Raw genomic sequence first — 19,517 nt, 5'->3', positions numbered from 1 at the left:
TGCAGATCACTCCAGACATCCCCCCCCCCCAAAAAAAGCACAACAAGAGGATGAATTTCCAGAAAACTGGAGGTAAACTATTATTTTTTTCACATTTTATTCATTCCAATAAACCTACTTCAAATATACATATTTAATCAAGATTAGAAAAATAAATATTTCAAAACACTAAATGTCACGGCTACAATAATGGCCACCACTCCACAGAGCAGAATGGAGATTTGGAGTAATGAGTATCACTGCTGCGGGACATAATGAAATTAAATACATAAAACTGCATTTCATATACAATGACTCCCAGCTATAAGGAGTGTAGAATAGTTTATACTGGGGCTCAATGACGCAGTAAAAACACCTAAAAAAAAAATTTATGCTGAGGAGTTTTTCCCATGCAACAAGTTAGTACAGTGAACACTGAGCGGAAAAAAAAGTACAGCACAGACTACCAAGTATTTTAGTGAACACAGATTCCTATTTATCCCCTTTTAAACAACTGCTCTTCTTAATTTGAGGTAAGTTTATAATATTTGCATATTAGAAGTTGCCTGTTATCTACTCAAACGCTAAAAGTGGAAAATTGCTTCTATTTTTTAACCGAATTAAAAAGACTGCTGTGGAAATGTTTTGCTGGAAAAAAAAGTCAAACAATCTAGTGCATGTGCATAGCAACTTCAATAAAGGTCACTTGGATTGCAAACGAGCTTTTTCTACTTGATGCGAAGCAGAAAAAACAAACTGACCTAATTGTGTGAAGCCAAATAGATATTTGTTAGTATTAATGTGAAGCTTTGAGCGGCTTCAATTCTCAATGTTCCTCGACTTCGTCTATCGCATTAGTCGTTAATGTGAATCTTGCAAATGTAAAAACCTCTCTGAAAGTACTTCCACAAGTAAAACCACTCACTTTTGAAATATATTATCCAAGAGATATAAATATTAATAGATATAAATTAGTGGCTGCATAGCATTAGGCTTGGTTTGTGCACTGGTGGGAGTGTTTTCATACCCATTAGGCCGAGAGCTAAATGCCTAGGCTCGTTGGTGAATCATGTTAATTAATTAACGTAGCGTCCTGATGTGACAGTGTATTCATGTGGCCTTTGAGCTTTTTTTTTTTTCTTTTCCTGGATTATGTATACGCCAGAAGCAGCATTGGGATATGCAGCACAAGTCACAAGTCACAAGTAGCAGCCACAGATTATAGTGTTGGTACTAGGCACAATAATATGGCTGATAAAATGCAGCCTCGACAGTTTTTTCCTGGCACTGAGGGAGGGACGACTATACAGTACATGTTCAGGATATCTGTGGACTCGTTTTCACAGCAAAGAAAAGGAGAGAAATCCAACCATAAAGTGGAATCTTGTGTGTGTGTGTGTGTGTATAATCTCTGTCCTTTTAATTGTGGACCGTGTGAGATGCTGGGGGTGACGCCTTTACAAATGACAGCTGGGTGGCTGCTTTGGGACTTGGTGTAAAGGAGGTTTTCAAAAGTCACCCACCAAAAAAGTGGAATAAAAGAGTCAGCCACAGGTTCTTCCCTTCAGCTCTCCTCAAACTGTAAAAACACTGACTCCATGTCAGTCAGTACCTCCTCCTTCCATGTTTCCCGCCATCAGTCATGCAGGTTTTAGGCCGTAGAGCTGAATTGAGTGAGAACAGAACAGAAGAGTTAACAAAGACATTTTAAAACAGACGAATCCATCCATGTTAAAGTGCTCCAATCGCTTCTCTGATTCACCTGGGTCTGCCGTCTGCTTCTTCTTATTGTGATGAACTATCTGGTTCTCATTGGTCATCTTCACATCCTGATCCTCCACATAATTACTACAAGGCAACACAAGAAAAGGAAGACACAGCGGATGTTTTTCTTTAAAACTGTAGTGCCAGCGAGAACCGGAAAAGGGCAATAAAACACAAAAGGGAGGGTTGACAAAGCTCGAAGTCAGGGAGAGGAGGGACTCTGGGGATCACAAGTCAAGCGAGTGGTAAGGAGGATGTGGGATGTTTGAGGGCACTGGAGGAATCTTCAGTACAGGGAGTGACCACAAGGAGGCAGCAGCACTGGGTTTTTACTATCCTGTTACTCACTGTTGACGGTGTCTGCTGACACGGGGGCTGAAGTGGAGAAGAGTACAAGTCTTTTCAAAACTACTGAGTTAATCTAACACAATTTGTCTGTAAATCTGTTGGATTGTCAGAAACGCAACAGGCCTGTCAAAAAGCATTTTACATGACAGATCACGGGTGTCATTTCAGTTCATGGGCCACATGCAGCTCAATCTGACTTCTAGAGGGTCGTACACCAAAAGCAAAGCAGCATTCAAAATACACTTAAAACGTCATCTCATACATTTTATCCAGTTACAAAAAAGATGATGAGCAGTGTAAGATGTCTTTAAGAAGACTGTGGAATTATAAATCTCAGTAGGAGCATGGCTCCTTGGATTAACCGTCACACTTCAGTGTAGTATGGGATGACAAAGGTAATTTGTAAGATTCTGGAAAAACACTTTTATGTTACCCATTCTTAACATCCTGCAAGACAACCTCCTCTGCAAATTTCACACTCTGCAAGGCGTCCAGTCGGCTGGCAGCCGAGTGCAGGTCTGATACCCCTTTTCTAAATAAGGCAAACCTAAATAACAATCAGCATTTAGCCTGTAAGCAAGCAGCCGTTCAGGAATTCATCTTTCAAAAAAAAAAAAAAAAAGATAAATGAATACAAAAAGCCTGAGTACCTGATGACAGTGTTCCTCTCTCTGTGAGTAATGTAGACGTCATCTGTGAACAGGATGGTGTGGTAGGGCACCACAGGGTCGCAAGTAGGCAGGATGCCTCGTGTCACTTGGCTTACGCAGTCCAAGATGCCATTATATACCAGGAGGTCATCCACCAGCAGCTGGACTCACGGAGAAACATGCACCATTAGTAAACAAACAGAAGCGATTGCTAAACCCGCAGCAGAGAGAGAAGTAGGCTTACCCCAAATTCTTTCACTCCTCTCTGAGGCGTCTTTGAGTAGTTCCACAGCTTGATCATGGACACAGTCACTGGATGATCAAAGATGACATACACACGGTTCACCTGCATGGAAACAGAGCATACACTCGTGTCAGCTGCAAACAGTCTCTCTCTTACACACTCACACACACACTGTCTTTCTCACCAGGCCAGGAAGCACTGGGGCTAACCACATGTGTCTTCCATCGTGGGTGCAGTTGACTCCATCTATTAATTTATCTGGAGTCCTCACATCACCGCTCACATTGTCCAGCACATTCACACTGTCTGGAAAAGCAGCAATGTCTGGTGGACGTAATGTTGAGGTCTGATCATGTTTATTAATATAAACACAGCTGCTAATTACCCACAACTTTACTCAGAGTTTCATGAGAACAGAGTTTTACAGTAGTCAAACTCTTTCAGAGATATATTATGTAAACCCAAATCAAATAAACTAGACTACTTTTTTTATTTGAACCCCTTGAATACACTAATAAAATGCACAAGTATAATTCACACTAAATATTATTTCAATTTGATTGTCACAGTTACCTATAAGAGTAAACAACCATGCACTACTGCTCGAAATCCTTATGTTCTTAGAGTAGGATGTAATGCTTGATCTTTTAAGAGGAAAACATTAACAGCTAGTGACTTAATATCTATCAATCTAAAGTGACCGATTTACAGTTGTTGTCAGAAGTTTCATCTAATCAACATAGGCATGAATGTCATGCTGCTTTTCCGGGGTGGAATGATCATACAGCATTTAATACATCTTTTAAAAAGAACTGGGTGAACAAATTTGATTTTGTTTTGGATTTTCTCCAATTCACACAGTGTCTTTTGGTAGCCATAAACAAGCAGGTATAATTCTACCTCGATATTTGATCACCCTTCTTTGTTAGAGTTCATTAGAGTGACTTGTAAGAATTTTAAGTGAAGTCCACAGATTTTCAATAGCACTAAGGTTGGGGCTAGAAAAGGTCTTTGGATCTTTTGGGATCAATGCCCTGTTGGAACACCCACCTATGTCTCAGTTTCAACCATTTAGTGATTGATACTCCTTCATTATTCCATCCACTTTGTGCAGCAAAACAGCCGCAAGGTATGATGCTACCACCACCATGCTTGACAGCTGGTACAGTGTTCTTAGGTTAGATAATCTCACTTTTACCTCTCCATACATACCTGCACTCTTGTCATTGTTACCTAATAGCTCAATCTTTGCATTGCCTGGACATAAAACTTTTCTCTAGAATGCATTTGGGTAGTCCATGTGGGAAAATGCTAATTTCACTCAAGCTTGAAGGTGTCAATTTTCGAGTAGGGCCTTCTTTCTTGGTTTGCACCCTCTCAGTAAGGCTCACTTCACTTGACAGTGACACTGGTGTGTCAGCAGGTTCCAGCTCATGGCAGGTTTGGCCCTTCATGGTTCCTGAACATCCTAACCAATTTACTCCCATATGAGGGTGAAAGTTTGGGTCTTCTTCCAAAACTTGTCAAAGTGGTGAGACATCTGAATAATTTGTACATATGTACAATTGTTTGAATCAACGGTCCTGGAATCTGCAGTTGTTTAGAAATGGCTCCAAGAGACCTTCCCAGCGTTTGTAAATCTACAGTTCTCCTTGTTGGATCTTCACTGAGTTCCTTGGATTTTCTCATTATTCTGAGTATCGGTCAGTCCACTGAGAGTTGTCAAACATATCGTTTTTTTGTTAGCAAAGAGAAACTACCAGTTGTAGTTAATCATGATCACTAATGAGAAGTTAACAGTTCTTGGCCTTGTCAAGTTAAAAGACATTGAAGAACCTTAATTAAAAGACAAAAGCGATGTATGTAAATAATTGTGAACCCAAATCTTTGCCTACCCAAGTCTTTAAAGATGCATGCTGCAAAATCATTCCACCCTGGGGAAAGAACAGCCGAAAGAAACCATTAAAAGTCCAAAATTACCGTGACATTTCTCCCCACGATGAGAGTATGTAAACTTCTGACCACAACTGTACACCACGCATTCTTAACCAGGAACCCATCTGACCACATTAACAGTAAACATTAACATATTCCAGCAAGTGAGGTGAATTCGAGCCAGTGAGGTCAGATGCAAGTCTGAATCATGAGAAAGGATACTGTTGTCACTGAGGCTGATCTTCTCATGGTTCTGATTGTAAAACTCAAGGCCGTTCAGACCAATGTAGTAAGGATCTCCCCAGGTTGTTAACAGCTGGAGCTGAAAAATGACTGACAGGTGAAAGTCAAGGAAAAGACAACATCGAGCATTTTAGATCCAGCTTTTTTCCTTTTCTAGCTGCTTAGAAAAGGAAAAAAGAAAGATAAGAACATTTTTACCACTTTACTGGACAAAAACAACTTTTCTTTATCAAGTCTATAATGTTGAGCTTTTGTTTAGAGTTCAAAATGTGTACAGTTACAGACAAATTATTATTCGGATGCAATGGGTTAAATCTTCCCACTACATTTTTAAGGCCTGGTCTTAATCTGATCCACCCAAATTCCAGGTGGTTCTTCTGGCTGGTGTACATTCACCAGTCTGAGGCATGGCCTGTGATTTTAACCACTTAATTGCATAACCAGCAACCTCAGAATAGCAGTCACTAACCACCAGTAACGAATCATTCATATGAAACAAAGGTTTTTGCTCTGCCTGTGTTCACATTATTTCACAAAGTTAATAGTTCCAGAAAGAGTAAAATAGTAAGAGGTTACAGAGGTGAGCCCTGGCTGGCTCCTAGACCGAACGTGAAAGGAGGGCACATTGTAATGTCTGTGAGAACAGTGGATGAAAACACGAGCTCGATAAAGTGCTTAACTTGTCACTTATCGCTACACCAAACGATATAGTGATTTTTCTGTGTTAAATACATACTAACCTGTCAGCCAGTTTTCACTGCTATTTTCTGATATGTGGAAAGGTTTTGCGCAATATCACAACACACTGAAATGACTGGACACATTTCTATTTCTCCTCCAGCCAGACATTTTCCTTCTGTAAGCTCTTGATGAGCATGTGCATGCCAGTGGTGTTGCCAAAGCAACCAATGCAGATTATTTAACGTGGTCTGAACTCAATCTGATCCGTGCATTTAAAAAATATCCACAGAACATTTTTGGACCAATAGGGCAGACAGGAGCACAGCATGCATAAGCGTGTGTGAAATCTGTTTAGAAAAAGGATACACCCACAAGGCATGATGGGAGCCTCATAGTCCATGCTGGGCTGTTCTTGTTTCTTAGAGTGTCCTCTGAATTAAAAATAAAGTTATAAATAAGGAAAGGCAGTTTTCAGAATTTCTGATGAAACAGCAGTTTTACTCAAACTCATACTCTGGTCTTCACCTGTGGTAGTCTTCGTTACTCCCGTTATCAGCTGGAGTCTGGAGAAAGTCAACAAAGAGAATCTCCTGGGCAAAATCAAAGTGACAATTGCCCGGTCCCTTCCTGATCAGTAATCCCTCCGTTGGTGAGACAGGAACATCATCCAAGAACAGATGAATCAGTTTCACCTGAACCAAACATGTGGACATTTGTATGTTTTCTAAGATGCATAAAGTGTTCTGCAAAGAACTTCTGTGGTTAAAAATAAAAATCTGTCACAATAAGTAATCCATGCTTTGCAGCATTATACACAGTCATCACTTTTTCAGCACGTACTGTTCTTTGTACAAATGAGAAGTCAGATTCACAGCTTCATAAATCCATATTAAGGGTGTCATACAGTGTGTTTACATACATTAATTTTCATAAAACACTGTAATATTGTTGTTATTTCTCTCACACAGTATTTTATCTCTTGTCTCTTTAAACCCTCCAACCCCAGAAGGGCCCAGTCTACATTGATTGGTCAGCTAATATGTGGTCTGATACTGCATGCATTAAAACTGGACTTTGGGCTTTGTAACCACAGGCCTTTTATAACCGCAAAGCAGAATATGGCCTTAAGTAATATGTGAATTATACTTGTTCAAAATTATCAGCTGATCTGACTCCACCTGAAGGAAGTGGCACTAATTCAGTTCACAATATTTTGTTAATTTACAAATTATCATGTAAAGTACGAAATATCATAAACACGTTAGTATTTGAAGTAAACTTTATTCTGCATCATAACAAATGTGGGTTCAGCCTGGCAGAAACTGTCTCACCCCTCTGTAAGAGTCCTCAGGAGACTTGTTGTAGTTCCAGAAACGGAGACCAGCGATGGTCTGGGCCTTGCTGAAGGTAATGGTCAAGGTGTGGGACTCTCCATAGGAGAAAGGAATCAGCCACATATGCTGGTCATCGGTTGTAATGTTGTGGCCCTCAATAAGTCTAAATAATGACAGTAGACATTATACACTGTATCTTACATAATAATGATGTAATCTTTGCCTGGACTTTAACTGTAATATCAAAGGGCATGTTACATTTAGTGTCAGGCATACTTATCAAGTGTGCGCAGGTCATGTCCATAATCAGGTAGGTCGTTGAGGTCCCTGGGTGAAGCAGCGATCATACTAAGATCTAAAGGTAAAGTCTCTCCATCCTTCCCCACGATCTCCAGTCCTGTCAGGCCCATGTAATGGGGGTCGCCCCATGTCAAGGTCATTTCCAGTCTAAGGCCTGGGATTAAGACAGACTGTAAGCATCCAGAAACATCCAAAACACAAAGCCAAAAACAGAGAGGCAACCATAATATGACAGGATATGACTGATGTACTCACACTTTCCTGTGTGCATCCCAGGAATGAGCTCTAAGCTCTCTTCAGATTGGCTCATAGTAGAGTTGAGTTGAAGTTTCAGCTAAAACAAAACAACATTGCATTTAAAGCATAACTGTACCACACAGTCCTGTTGATGCTGTGGCTAGTTTGGCCTTTGTGCCTGTCTGCTCTGATCATTTGGGGCCACATAATGAAAGTCAACTCTGTCACACTTTGGAATAAGTTGCTTTATGAATTTATGATTCAAATTCTCGAATGAGAACTTACAGTGAGGTCTTCCTCTCTGAAACCAGCCTGGGTAAAAGGTCGTTCCTCTCCCTCTCCATCAGCAGTGCGTGGTCTCTGCAGCTCCTCCTCATACACCATGCTCTCAGGACTTTCACCTTCACTAAGGAAGGTCTCATCATAACGAGACATAGCCTCCAGTATCTCATCATCAGTGGTGAAGAGGATAGTGTCACCAAACTGGTCCAGTCCTGAGCGCATGAATAAAGGATAAGTTGGTCAAAAAACAACACACAATGGAGAATAAACTCTTGTGAAGTTGTTCTGATCAGATACCTCCAGAAAGAGTTCCAGACGCTTTTGCAATCTCCCCCCTGAAGATGCACCTTCCATCCAGAAGCATTTCTACCTCTTTCACGCCTCGGAATGAGTGGATGCGCGACTTGTTGTAGTTCCACACACGGATCATGGCCACTTTGTGGGGCACTCCAAAGTCCATGAAAATGGTGTGGCTACAACTAGGAGTAAATGGGGCTAGCCAAAGATGCATGTCATCCTGAGTCCGATTGATGCCATCGATTAAGTTGGTGACTACGCGTGGATCCTTGCCGTATGCTGGGAGGATGTTGATGTCTGGCGGGTCAGCGTGGATATGAACAGGTCGGAGAGGCTCTCCACTAGAGCTGAAAACCTCCAGGCCGTTGAGACCCACGTAGTGACGATCACCCCAGGTGGACAAAATGTTGATTAACAGCCTTTGGCCTTGCGGCAACACTGGAATCTCAAACTCGTCCTCCCGCTCCATGGATGGATCGTCATCAGGGCCTTCGCAAAGTGTCCCCTGAGTGGTTAAGGAGGACAGAGGGCTTCTGGGTGATGAAGAAGAGATGGGTGGGACTGTGGGTGGACCACAGCCCTGGCGCTGAAGAAACTCATCAAATATGTCGCCTTCGAACGCCATGTTGGAGATGCGTCCACGCTGACATTGGTTGAACTTAGTGAGTGAATCCCAGGACTCCATGAGGGTGTCATCCTGCTGACTGTGCAGCCGGGCCCGAGAGCTACTCTGCCTTCTGCTAGCACTCACCAAAGACATGGGCTCATCTGGAGAACACACAAACATTAGACTATAAATTACTAACAAACCAAAAGGAAAGAAATTAGCCTGTAAGAATTGTCCGACATCAAATATAACTAAAATCTACAAGTCTGTGTATTTCACTAAATATCCACTTAAAATTTTACATAAATGAACCCAATGCAAATAAATCAGTAAGATTAAAGAGCAGTAATATATTTGCCAAAGTGATCAACAGCAAAAAGAATGACAATGATTAGATCTAACAAATGACTGCCAGTAAGGTGAGGATAGAGACTCTAGTTAGCTAAACTATATACATATTAATGTTATTCTCCTAAAGTCCCCAAAAGTATATTCCTTTGTATTTTTAATCAGTGGATACGATTTCCTTTGAAAGGACTGATAAGGTAATGAAAACTCCTACCCTGACCGATGATACCCTGATATTTTTTTAAGATGAAATAGAGCTAAATTTATAGAAAGGCTGGAGTAGCCATATATACAGATTTGTCTCTCTGTTTCAGTATGAAAATTCTGACAATGCATACCAGCGTTTGTCAGTGCTGTAGCTCTGTGGTGTTGTTCCTCTGTCTGCCTTACACTGGCTGTGGAGTTTCTGAATGAGCTCCTCCGTCCGCTGATGGGCCTGTCTGACCTTTGCTCCCCGACCTCCTCAAGCAGGTCGCAGCTCAGGTCCAAAGAGTCAGCCTTCCACTGAACCCCATTCGCCGTCCTCTCCGACCCTCTGCACACGCGTCCTGGGTTACATGGCAACTCTGGGAGCATGGAAGAGGATGATGCTGATGGCTGTTTGAGCTCTGAAGAATGCTGGGGTACCAGCCACCGTGGCCTCTCCCTGCTGGTCTCACATCCCTCTGGAGCACCTCTGTTCAGAGGCTGCAGCCACTGCGGGGCAACCCGTGAGGAGGATGGCTGGGTGGTGACTGTTTGCTCCATGGGTGCAGACTGCTCCACCTGCTGCCTGAGAGAGTGGGTCTCCTCTGAGGCAGACAGGTCAAAAGAGCTCCTTTGTATCGAGGAGTGACGAGTAGAGGATGAAACTCCCACAGAAGCAGTGATAGGTGGTAGCGGTGTATGTGATTTCTCCTGCATGTCTACCACATTCTGGCCTGCTGTGTCAGACAATGCATTCAAACTTTGGTATCTCTGGGAGATGCTACCCTCTCCACCCTTACTGTCTTCATAGCAAAGGGGAGTGGCCCCTCTTAGACTGTGTCCTGAAGCCACAGGGCTGGAAAACACAGAGTCGGAGACCTGGCAATCCTGAAGATCAATTGTGGTGCTGTAGTCAAAGACTTGGTTGCCACAGCCCTTCTCCAGCTCACCTTCAAACACCAACGTGCTGTTCAGGTACAGCTTTATATGTCGCGCACCTACGTCAAGCTCCTGGCAAAGATACAGCACATCAGTTTACAAGCGTCTTTAATTTAGGATGTTTAACAGTTTCAAAAGCATTTGATTTTAAGCACTAAGTTATGCCACAAAATGAAGAAATAATGATTTTCACATTTCAATTCTTCACAGAATTAACACCAAACATTTGAGTGAAGCTGTAAAACCAAATGGTGGGGAAATATTTAGCATTTCATTTCTCTGTATAATGAATGTTTGATTAAAATTCAAGCAAAAGGATGACAAGCTGCAACCTGATGAGAGTATTAAAAAAAAAAAATCTAATTTCATAAAACACACTATTGACTAACATGCTCTAGCTAGCTGCTAATTAGTGCAACTGCGACCTTTTGATCCTCTAGACAATAAACCACTATGAACCCAGAGAAGTCTAGAAAATACTCCAAACTCCTTACCTTACAGGCTCTTATTCACAGTCCGGTACAAATATTGCTAAGTACTAATGGTCGGTGTAAACTAGGAAAACCTGGGGTCTTTGTGCCCCCTTCTTAACAGCAGAGACGCTGACAGACAGAAGCCCATGTTACACTAATCCTCTGAGGCTAATCTCTCACTGTTCCACATTTGGACAGACTGAGTGGCAGCTCAGACAGCCACTGCTTAAAGAGCAACGCACCTGTGACGTAACCAAACCAACACAGTCATCCACTGTTATAATGGAAACGCACAATCACGCACCATCTATCAGCTTGCAGCAGAAATCAAACAGTTTGTAACTGAATGTGTTGAAGAATTGATATAAAATTTATTGAATACACATACATTGAAGCTTCTGTTGTAGTTCCAGATTTTAATACAAGATATTCCAAAGTCTGGAGAGCGCTCTGTGTTCCTGATGATGAAGTAGAGCTGAATGGGTGGGTGGAACGGACACGTCCACATATGACGGTCTTTGGTGGTCTGTCAAACCAAGAGAAGAAAAACAAAATGAAAAACAAAAACAGCAACTTATTCATAAGAAGTCAAGGATGGACAGATATATAGTCTGAACATCAGTACTAGCTGATTGTGGCCTTGTTGGCTGCCAATGGTCTCTTGGCAAGTGCTGTGGCATTTATTGATGGGAGCAGCTGATGTTTAGTTGCTGTGTCACACAAACTTTGTGCTTGTTAAACTTTCAAAAGTAGTGCAATGAAAAACCATAAAGAACTCAAAACAGCCACTTTTTCATAATGGCAACTTATTTATTTCCCATAAGATGGGGAATAAATTACAACACACGCACACACAAACACACACACTACAGCAGAAGAGACTGACCTTCACTTTCCCATTGACGAGCGCCCCCAAATTACCAGGAAAGTCAGCATTCCTGATGTCTAAGTCATGAGGCGACACGTAAAGCTTCTTGTTTCTGAGGCAGAAGAACTGCAACTCAGTCAGCCCGACCTGCAGCGCGTTCCCCCAGTTTGACAGTATCTCCATGGTAACATACAATGCAGGTGTGTACTCTGGTGACGACTGCCTTCTCTGCAACAGCGATACAAAACATTAAGACAAGACAAGGCAAGACAAGATAAGATAACCTTTATTAGTCCCACATGTGGGAAATTTGTTTTGTTACAGCAGAAAGCGGGCAGTTCAGAGGTATTCCACCCAACAGCATCAGGATTATTCATTCTGATCTGGGAAAGTGTGTCATTAGCTCACCGGCTGCTTGGTGTAGTCTGTTTTCACACTTTGAGGGATGCTGCAACCAGGTCCACCTTCAAGTTTCTCCAAGGCTTTCAGCAGTTTCTGTTGTTGACTGAATAAAAGAATGACGACACTTTAGCTTGCCTGCTCTGTTTATCGTTCCATTTATTTATTTATCCTCAATCTTCATATTAATGCAAAGCACTGCAGTAGCTAAAGCCATACATAATTTCAAGGTCATTGGGTATACACTCATTGTTATATTTCAACCAGTAGGTGTTATAACATCAAAGCATTTACCGAATTGCCACAGGCAATAATGAGATGTACTAGGAAGTGAGATTAATGAGTCAGCAAGGTATGCTGAGCCTAAAGTCAGACTATTTTGATGTCAGGTGGCTCTTTTTTTTGGATACATCACCATAGTAACTTGTGCTGGACACTTTATACGCTCTCACAGAGGACAGGTTCAATTACCACCAATAAAACTGGGTGTAAATGCAACATTTTCACTTATTCTTTTCTTGCTGATGTGTTCTATGAGTTATACAGATTTTCTGCAGATACACAACCTGTTGAGGAGAACATTTGTAACACCAACAAACAAAGCTGTGAAGTCACAGCCCGCTTGGTCTGGTAATAGAGCCAACATAACACAGAGTAAAGACTCTTTGTTGTTTATTACAAAAAAATATTCACACAAGAAGATTAGTTTCACTTTGTTATGGCCAAAAATTAAACTGATTTCAATGCCTCCTTGATTATGTACTGGGTTAGAATTGAATTTGTGTCACGCATCAAGTTTAACTGGATCATGGTTGAACAAATATTCCAGTGTTTCCAACAGAATTGATTGAATTAGATTGCATTTACACACCATATGCACGCAAAAGGAGGCATGTATGATTTTTTTAAAGAAACTGATAAATAATGTCATATACATATGGTGCAATAACCTGCCTCTACAGTAAGTTCTTCATCATGTGAACAGACTCCACTCCACTTCCACTGTCTTAAACTGCAGCTGGTGAAACAGTCCTTGTTCTGCTCTACAGGCTCTGTGAACTTTGAATGGTAGCCCATGAACTAGTTTTGCACCTGCAGCAGGTTCTGGTTAGAGTGATCCTCCAGCTTGCAGCAAATCTACAGCACAGAGCAAGCACTCCTCTCTCCAGCTGCAGTCAAAGATGTTAGTTAAATCTGATGAAATGCCTCAAGAAATGTCACAAAATGAACCTGATCAGTCTGTCAGAGAGAAATGGGAGACAGCTAGCTGATTAGCGCTCACTCACCCAGAAAATAAGGCAGTAACTGCCCACTTCTGTCTTACGTCATTCTCCCAGACAGATGCACGTTTTTTTTTTTAAATTACAAATATCTCTGGTAATGTCTCTGACTGAAGTAGGCATTACTTGATCGATTAATGTTTAGTGGAAGAACAGTCCAATAACATGTTACACATGCCTTTTATTGTAGTGTGCACATATGGCCTTAACTGAAAAGCCTGGGATAACAAAGAAAGTTAATAATCACCATCATAATACCCATTCTTTGTTGCTGGGCTTATAGGTTCTGTTGAACCACCTACTGCAAAGAAAGTCCAGCTATGTTAGGGGCGGCCAACTCCAGGCTTCGAGAGCTGGTCAAGTCTTAGATAACACCCTGGGTCAAAACACACCATCATCAAATGATTAGTTTATTACCAGGCCACTGGAGAACTTCAAGAAATGTCGAGGAGGTAATTTAGCCATTTAAATCAGCTGTGACACATCTAAAAGGTGCAGGACACCGGCTCTCGAGGCCTGGAATTGGCCACCCCTGAGTTATATCAAAATTGTTTCATAGTACACTGTAACTGTTAGCGTTCTGTTCCTGAGTGTTTAAGTATCTTTTCCTGTCACCATACCTGGGACCCATGAGTGTGATTCTCTGCATGGCCAGAGTGACATTGTTGTCATCCTTGTTGTGAGTGTTGTAGTGCACTAAACCATTCATCACCTGATGTCCCTTGACCTAGAGGACAAAGAAACCAAATCAAACCGATGTGAAAAATATATGTAAGGGACAAGATTCACATGTGAGTCAAATCCAGGAATATTCAATTGAATAAAATCAAAAGTAGGCAAAGTATACAGTTACAGATGAAAATGAGGTGTAATAACAGATGTAAGAAGTGAAGTGTGGCTCAGGCAGACCGTGTGTCGACTGAAGAGCTCTGCACTCTGCACTGGGTTGTTTTCTCTCTGTATGGCCTGGCGTACCCTGATCGCAACCTCCTCTGGGTCCCGGTCCTCGACAGAAGACTTTCTATTTGCCGACAGCGGCCTCTCCACCCGACTCCTCGGCCCTTAAGCAGAAAATACACATTTTTTATCCAGCAACAATCATGTGGAATGGAATATCTCAGCCACATTTTCATTCAAAAACAGGAGATGAGTTTGTAAAACATGACTTACTCTGACCTTCCCAGCTCTCTTTTGAAGGTGGCCTATCTAATGTCTTGCTCTTCACCAACATAGGTTTGGTGGGTATAAAAGTCTCAACACTTTCTTTCCTTTTTGCAGACAGTGAACGCTCGATCTTACGACCTGGAAAAATACAGGAAATTGATTAAGATCAGGAATAGATGCTTCTTTTCATATGCTGACAACATGCCTAAAGACATCCTTAGGTCAGTGCTGATGACGCAGAAAAGCAGGGGATGTTACCTCTCTTGCTTCGCCCTAAATCAATAACAAATTTCCATATTAGCCTACCTTTAGGTGAGGGTCCAAAATCCAGCACAATGAGGTTCGCTGAGTCAAAATGGCTTTGGGAGCCACTGGGCCGAGAGCTGTTGGAGGATGACTTGGAGGAGGGGAGAGGCAGCCCCAGTTCATCCAGACTCTCTGTGCTCTCATCCCTCTCAATCTGCTCCTCTACCCACTCTTCATCTGACTCCTCCCCAGCTGAGCCACGACTGCTCCGTCGCATGCTAACCTCCAGGCTTCGACGCAAAACCTAGTTTGCAAAGGTCAGCTTTTATATATTCATCCATGCACAAGTCATCGTCCTGCGCATTCACAGGCACAGACCTGTATACTGACAGTTTAACCATCCTCGTGATTTGACAAACTACCACTAAAAAGTGAAATAAATTCCCACCAACAGGCATAAACCAAATTACGATGATTCTCTATATCTAATTCATCTTCGACAAGAAGACACACAAAAAAAAAAAAAAAAACGTATACATTTTCATCCACTCACCTTCACTTCCTCAAGGTTGAGAAGTACCTTCTCACTGTGCTCCTGGTCTCCTCGGCTCTCAGGCCTGGAGCTGAAAGAGTGCGACACCTTGCAGGTGTTCCTCTGGCAGCAGGGACTACGAGGGGAGCGTGGACTGGAGCTCTGGATGAAACGTGATGATTGGATAAAGGGGAAATAGCAGAGATAGAGAGATGCTAAGTACTACAGACAGCTGCATCTGGCACATAGTCCCTCCCCTAAAAATAAAACACCCACACATACAGGCTTAGTAGGCATTGTTATGTCTTCACTCTACCTCCATGTCTATGCTTTCATAGGGCTCAAAATCATCAGAGTAGCGCTTTGTTGGGGAGATTAGCAAACTTGGTCCATCCTCTGTTCGAATTTTAACAGGATCCTGCACATATTAGAAAAGAGGAAATATCAAACATGTGTCCTTAAATAGGAAATGTCTATTTTTGCTGAACAATAAGAGTTAATACAGATAGGATAAGGATATCAGATGGCTGCACCTGCACCCATTCTTTCCTCTGGACCTTTCCTGGGGCAGTGTGGCTTCTCTTCCTGTGGGTCTGCTCCAGTTTACTACTGTCTTCAGTTAGCTGGTGGGCGCTTCTACAGACATCTGCCGATGAGTCACAGCACAGAAACGAACATGAGCAGCGTGCAGCAGACTAATGCCTCGGAGGAGAAGGAACACACAGTCACATACGCAGATGGTCCACAGCACAGAGAGGAAGACGAAAAAACTGCCTGCCAGCTACAACTGTCACTATCATTTATTCACTGGGACTGGACACGGGATCCTGTCACACAAACTACAAGCTGAGGAGTGGTGGCTATTAGCTGGTTTTCCATATGGTTTATGGGTGACAGTAGCAACAAAAAAAAAAAGAGCATGAGATAGTACCTTTGATTTCTCCTAAACATGACTGAACACTCAAGAATAATACATCTGCCTGCATGACAGATTCAGAAAAATTAAATAAACAAGAAGAAAAAAAATCAAGTGTTATATAAGAATATCTAGTTTTGAGTCTAAGTGCAAAAGCATACCTGCTGTACATGTAGGCCTCAAAGGTGGCTGTGAGGAGGGAGACCTTTGGTTGGAGCCCTTGGCTTGCTTCCTACTGGCTTCGGCATTGGCTCCATTAAGATAAATTGAAAAACCTTGCTCAAGCCGTTCCAACTCAATCTCCTTGGGGTCTTTGACTTTAAGGCGCTTTAAGAGCCTGGAGAACAAATAAAGAGCTAATAAATAGCTTTCGAAAATATAGCAAATCCTATCACAGTTTTGACGTGGCTAACAAAGGATTCAACATGACACATTCCAATTCCAGACTATGTTACTTTTTAAAATATATGTATTGTTTCTCAAGGGAAGGAGGCAAGCCAATCAGTGCTCCAATTAGGCAGCACTGAAAGTCATGCAGGAGTTGTCCGTTTCCCCTGTGAAATCCAATCTGTCTCTTCCCCGGCAGCCTGCACTAACACTTCACCTGTTTTTGTGTTGGAGGGCGATTAAATATTCATCCAGAGTGTCATCTACAGCAGAGGCGAGCTTCTCTCCTTGGCACGTCTTACTCTCCTTCAAGAACACACACATCAGTAAACAGACACACACGATGAAAGGTCGGAAAGGCCTACATCAGCGGTTTGTGGGCAACAAATTGTCATAATACAACTCATTCTTGCACAGGTATGCACATTCACTTTATTGCGTGCATCACCACAATTATGCAAGCAACTTGCTCCTCCGCCGAGTGTGGAACTAAAGCTTTAGTGAAGGATGCGTAATGTGTCATGACACAGGGGTTACGGTTGGATTTAAAAAATATTTAGTCAGGATGTAGCCTAAGGTTAAATGGGTGATGGAGAAATGAATTAAGAAAGGTTTTATTGGTTAGGACCATAATAAAAACTGATTATTTGTAAAGCAGCACCTGATAACCCTAACACAGTATTAGTCTCTACAATATCTGCTGCTAAAGAGCTGCAAACTCTCAATTTTTATATGAAGCCACACAATTGATCATAGCAAAAGATACTGCCAAAAAAAAAAAAAAATGAGCCCAAGCTGAGCTCTCACGCTGAAACTACTGACTCAGCATGGGCCAAGATCCCAATACTTGCATGGCTTGTCAAATTCAGCCACTTTTTCACAAGGCAGCCCTACTATATCCTCAGTGGTGATCACATCCTGCAATAATATGTGCACAGTGCATGAAGTGTAGCTCTTTAGCTGTAGTTCAAGTGATGGATTGTAAAACGATATCTGTCACGTTAAACCAAAAATCCCAAAGTGAGGACCCCTACGGGTTCTACCACCCTGACAGCATACATCTTGTTCAGACATTTCTGCACTCAGCTGAAATGAAATGGCCCTTATTAAAAGACCAGATGTCTGCCTGCTTTAAGCTTAATAATGCTGGCTGCAGTAAAATTAAGCAGATTAAATAAAAAGTGGGTCTCGGAGGGAGCACTGATTGACTGCATAACACAATCGCCTAAAGCTCATGCCGTTTCATTTGTTATATATTTTTAAAGAAACATGCAAGATGAACAAAGAAATCACAAAGCCTTACTCAGTTTCTACAAGTCAACTAGGCTACAGCATCTGTCAAGGTCAGGAGCAGAAGGGAGGCAGAGAAATGAGAAGCAAGGGTAGAAAATACTTGTTAGTGACAGAGTATAGAGACAGGGTGACAGCTCAGATACTGGTGCACAAAATGGCATGCCTTTATTTTAGAGTTTCATGGTCGTGAAAATTACAGTGTTTAATGAAAAGTGTATCACGTAAAGTAAAATGGCAGATGATCTGAACTATCATTACCTCGTTATCCATCGTGTGATTGCAGATGATGCTGCTCACATGACCCTATCCCATACTTCTGAAGAGAGGCGATCACTCCTGCTCAAAACGTATCCCTCAAATCTGTGTCGTATTTGTCCATCACTGTAGCGGGACACACATGATAACCCTGAGGTTAGCCGTGACATGAAACCTAAAGTACCTTGAGTACAGCTCGTGGAAAATGTCGCCACACCCGCTGGCCGATTCAAGGGACCAAATACCAAACATTCACGAATGTGTTAACGTTAGCATCTTATTTTAAGCAGGGGTTGACCCTATACTCGTTTTAAACCACCTCAGGGTTTTGTTTTCATCAGCACTCGTGCACGGAGTTGGCTTGTCGGGTAGCGTTGCTGTTACAATAATTTCTCTGCTATTAAGAGCTAACGAGCTAGCCATTGTTGACTATGTCAACTTTAAGCGAAAGATAACGGGTTATCAACCTCCTATGCGGTTGTATCGCATGAATTAACTAGTAGGTGTAGTGGCGCAGGCGACGTTAGCAAGCAGCCGATAGCTCAGTAAAAGCAGTGCTGACGTTCATAACTAAACTAAAAAAGCTAGCGAGTTAGCCTCCAACTACTATTAAAAGACAGATATAAACCTGCGTACCGTCTTCATAATCTCAGAAAGCCTTTACTTTATTTCGACTCTGATATATACAAGAAAAATACTCACGGTCCATTTAAAAAGAGTACTTTGATAACCATTATCTTTGAAATTCACGAGCTTTTTAGTGGTTTCTCATGTGCCCAGTGTTGTGTTGGTTGGTAACCAGGATAGCTGTCCACCAATGGCGAGAGCCGCATCAGAGAGAACCACGCCCCTAACCGGTCCGCTCTCTACCTCCTGCTCCGACAAGCCTCCACAAAGCCTCCTACTGCCCAGCCACACTCCATCTGACTGAAAGGGTATTAAAGCACTGCCTATGACACCAACAGAGCAACACAGCAGAAATCTACATAAAAATAAAATCACTGAAGAGAAATGAGACAAATTTTCAAGGTCAAAAATTCAACACTGTTTTTATTTATTATAAATCAATACATTTTATATAAAAAAGGAAAAGGGAAGAGGAGGGGTGGGGGAGTTAAAATAAAACCATTGTAGCTGTAAACCAGACAAATCAGGTTATGGTCACCCTCTTACATTGAACCTCCATCGGAGACTCTTGATTAACCAGTCTAATTAACACTCACTCATGGCAAAAAAAAAAAAAAGAAAAAGAAAAGAGAAACCTCTAAGCTATAGATAAAATTAATTAACATTTTTGAAGAGGGTTTCGATGTGGTTGACATCAATCTCT

General features: G+C 41.9%; 1 protein-coding gene across 2 annotated transcripts; it reads right to left on the bottom strand.

Annotated features, from left to right (window-relative positions):
* Positions 1-78: 78 nt before the first annotated feature.
* On the bottom strand, positions 79-19,127 carry LOC120728441 (katanin-interacting protein). 2 transcript variants are annotated; one of them, XM_040023345.1, is made up of 28 exons: positions 18,890-19,127; positions 18,191-18,313; positions 16,857-16,945; positions 16,414-16,589; positions 15,870-15,982; positions 15,653-15,754; positions 15,358-15,498; positions 14,865-15,108; positions 14,565-14,696; positions 14,304-14,455; positions 14,015-14,121; positions 12,124-12,220; positions 11,734-11,943; positions 11,236-11,373; positions 9,588-10,446; positions 8,295-9,062; positions 8,001-8,209; positions 7,734-7,812; positions 7,455-7,632; positions 7,176-7,341; positions 6,370-6,536; positions 6,211-6,275; positions 5,143-5,253; positions 3,170-3,309; positions 2,986-3,087; positions 2,742-2,902; positions 1,742-1,827; positions 79-1,643 (listed from the first exon to the last, which is right to left on the bottom strand). In XM_040023345.1, the coding sequence occupies exons 2-28, from the start codon at positions 18,200-18,202 to the stop codon at positions 1,585-1,587; spliced, it is 4,863 nt and encodes a 1,620-aa protein (XP_039879279.1). In that variant the 5' UTR covers positions 18,203-18,313; positions 18,890-19,127; the 3' UTR covers positions 79-1,584. The 2 variants fall into 2 exon arrangements, with proteins under 2 accessions (XP_039879279.1, XP_039879280.1); XM_040023346.1 differs by having other exon boundaries at positions 14,571-14,696.
* Positions 19,128-19,517: the final 390 nt, after the last annotated feature.

The sequence above is a fragment of the Simochromis diagramma genome, unplaced genomic scaffold (genome assembly GCF_900408965.1).
Source record: "Simochromis diagramma unplaced genomic scaffold, fSimDia1.1 OVJJ01000208.1, whole genome shotgun sequence".
NCBI classification, from domain to species: Eukaryota; Metazoa; Chordata; class Actinopteri; order Cichliformes; family Cichlidae; genus Simochromis; species Simochromis diagramma.
The sequence above is the reverse complement of the archived record's forward strand: the minus strand, read 5'-3'. Positions and strand labels throughout refer to the sequence as shown.

What these genes read in the sequence shown, in the direction of transcription:
- LOC120728441 (XM_040023345.1), bottom strand. An exon ending in GAGGCCTACATGTACAGCAG is followed by an intron (nt 15,983 to 16,413) that starts GTATGCTTTTGC and finishes ACTCATCGGCAG; the next exon opens with ATGTCTGTAGAAGCGCCCAC. An exon ending in GAGAGGAACACTGTCATCAG is followed by an intron (nt 1,828 to 2,741) that starts GTACTCAGGCTT and finishes GTTGCCTTGTAG; the next exon opens with TAATTATGTGGAGGATCAGG.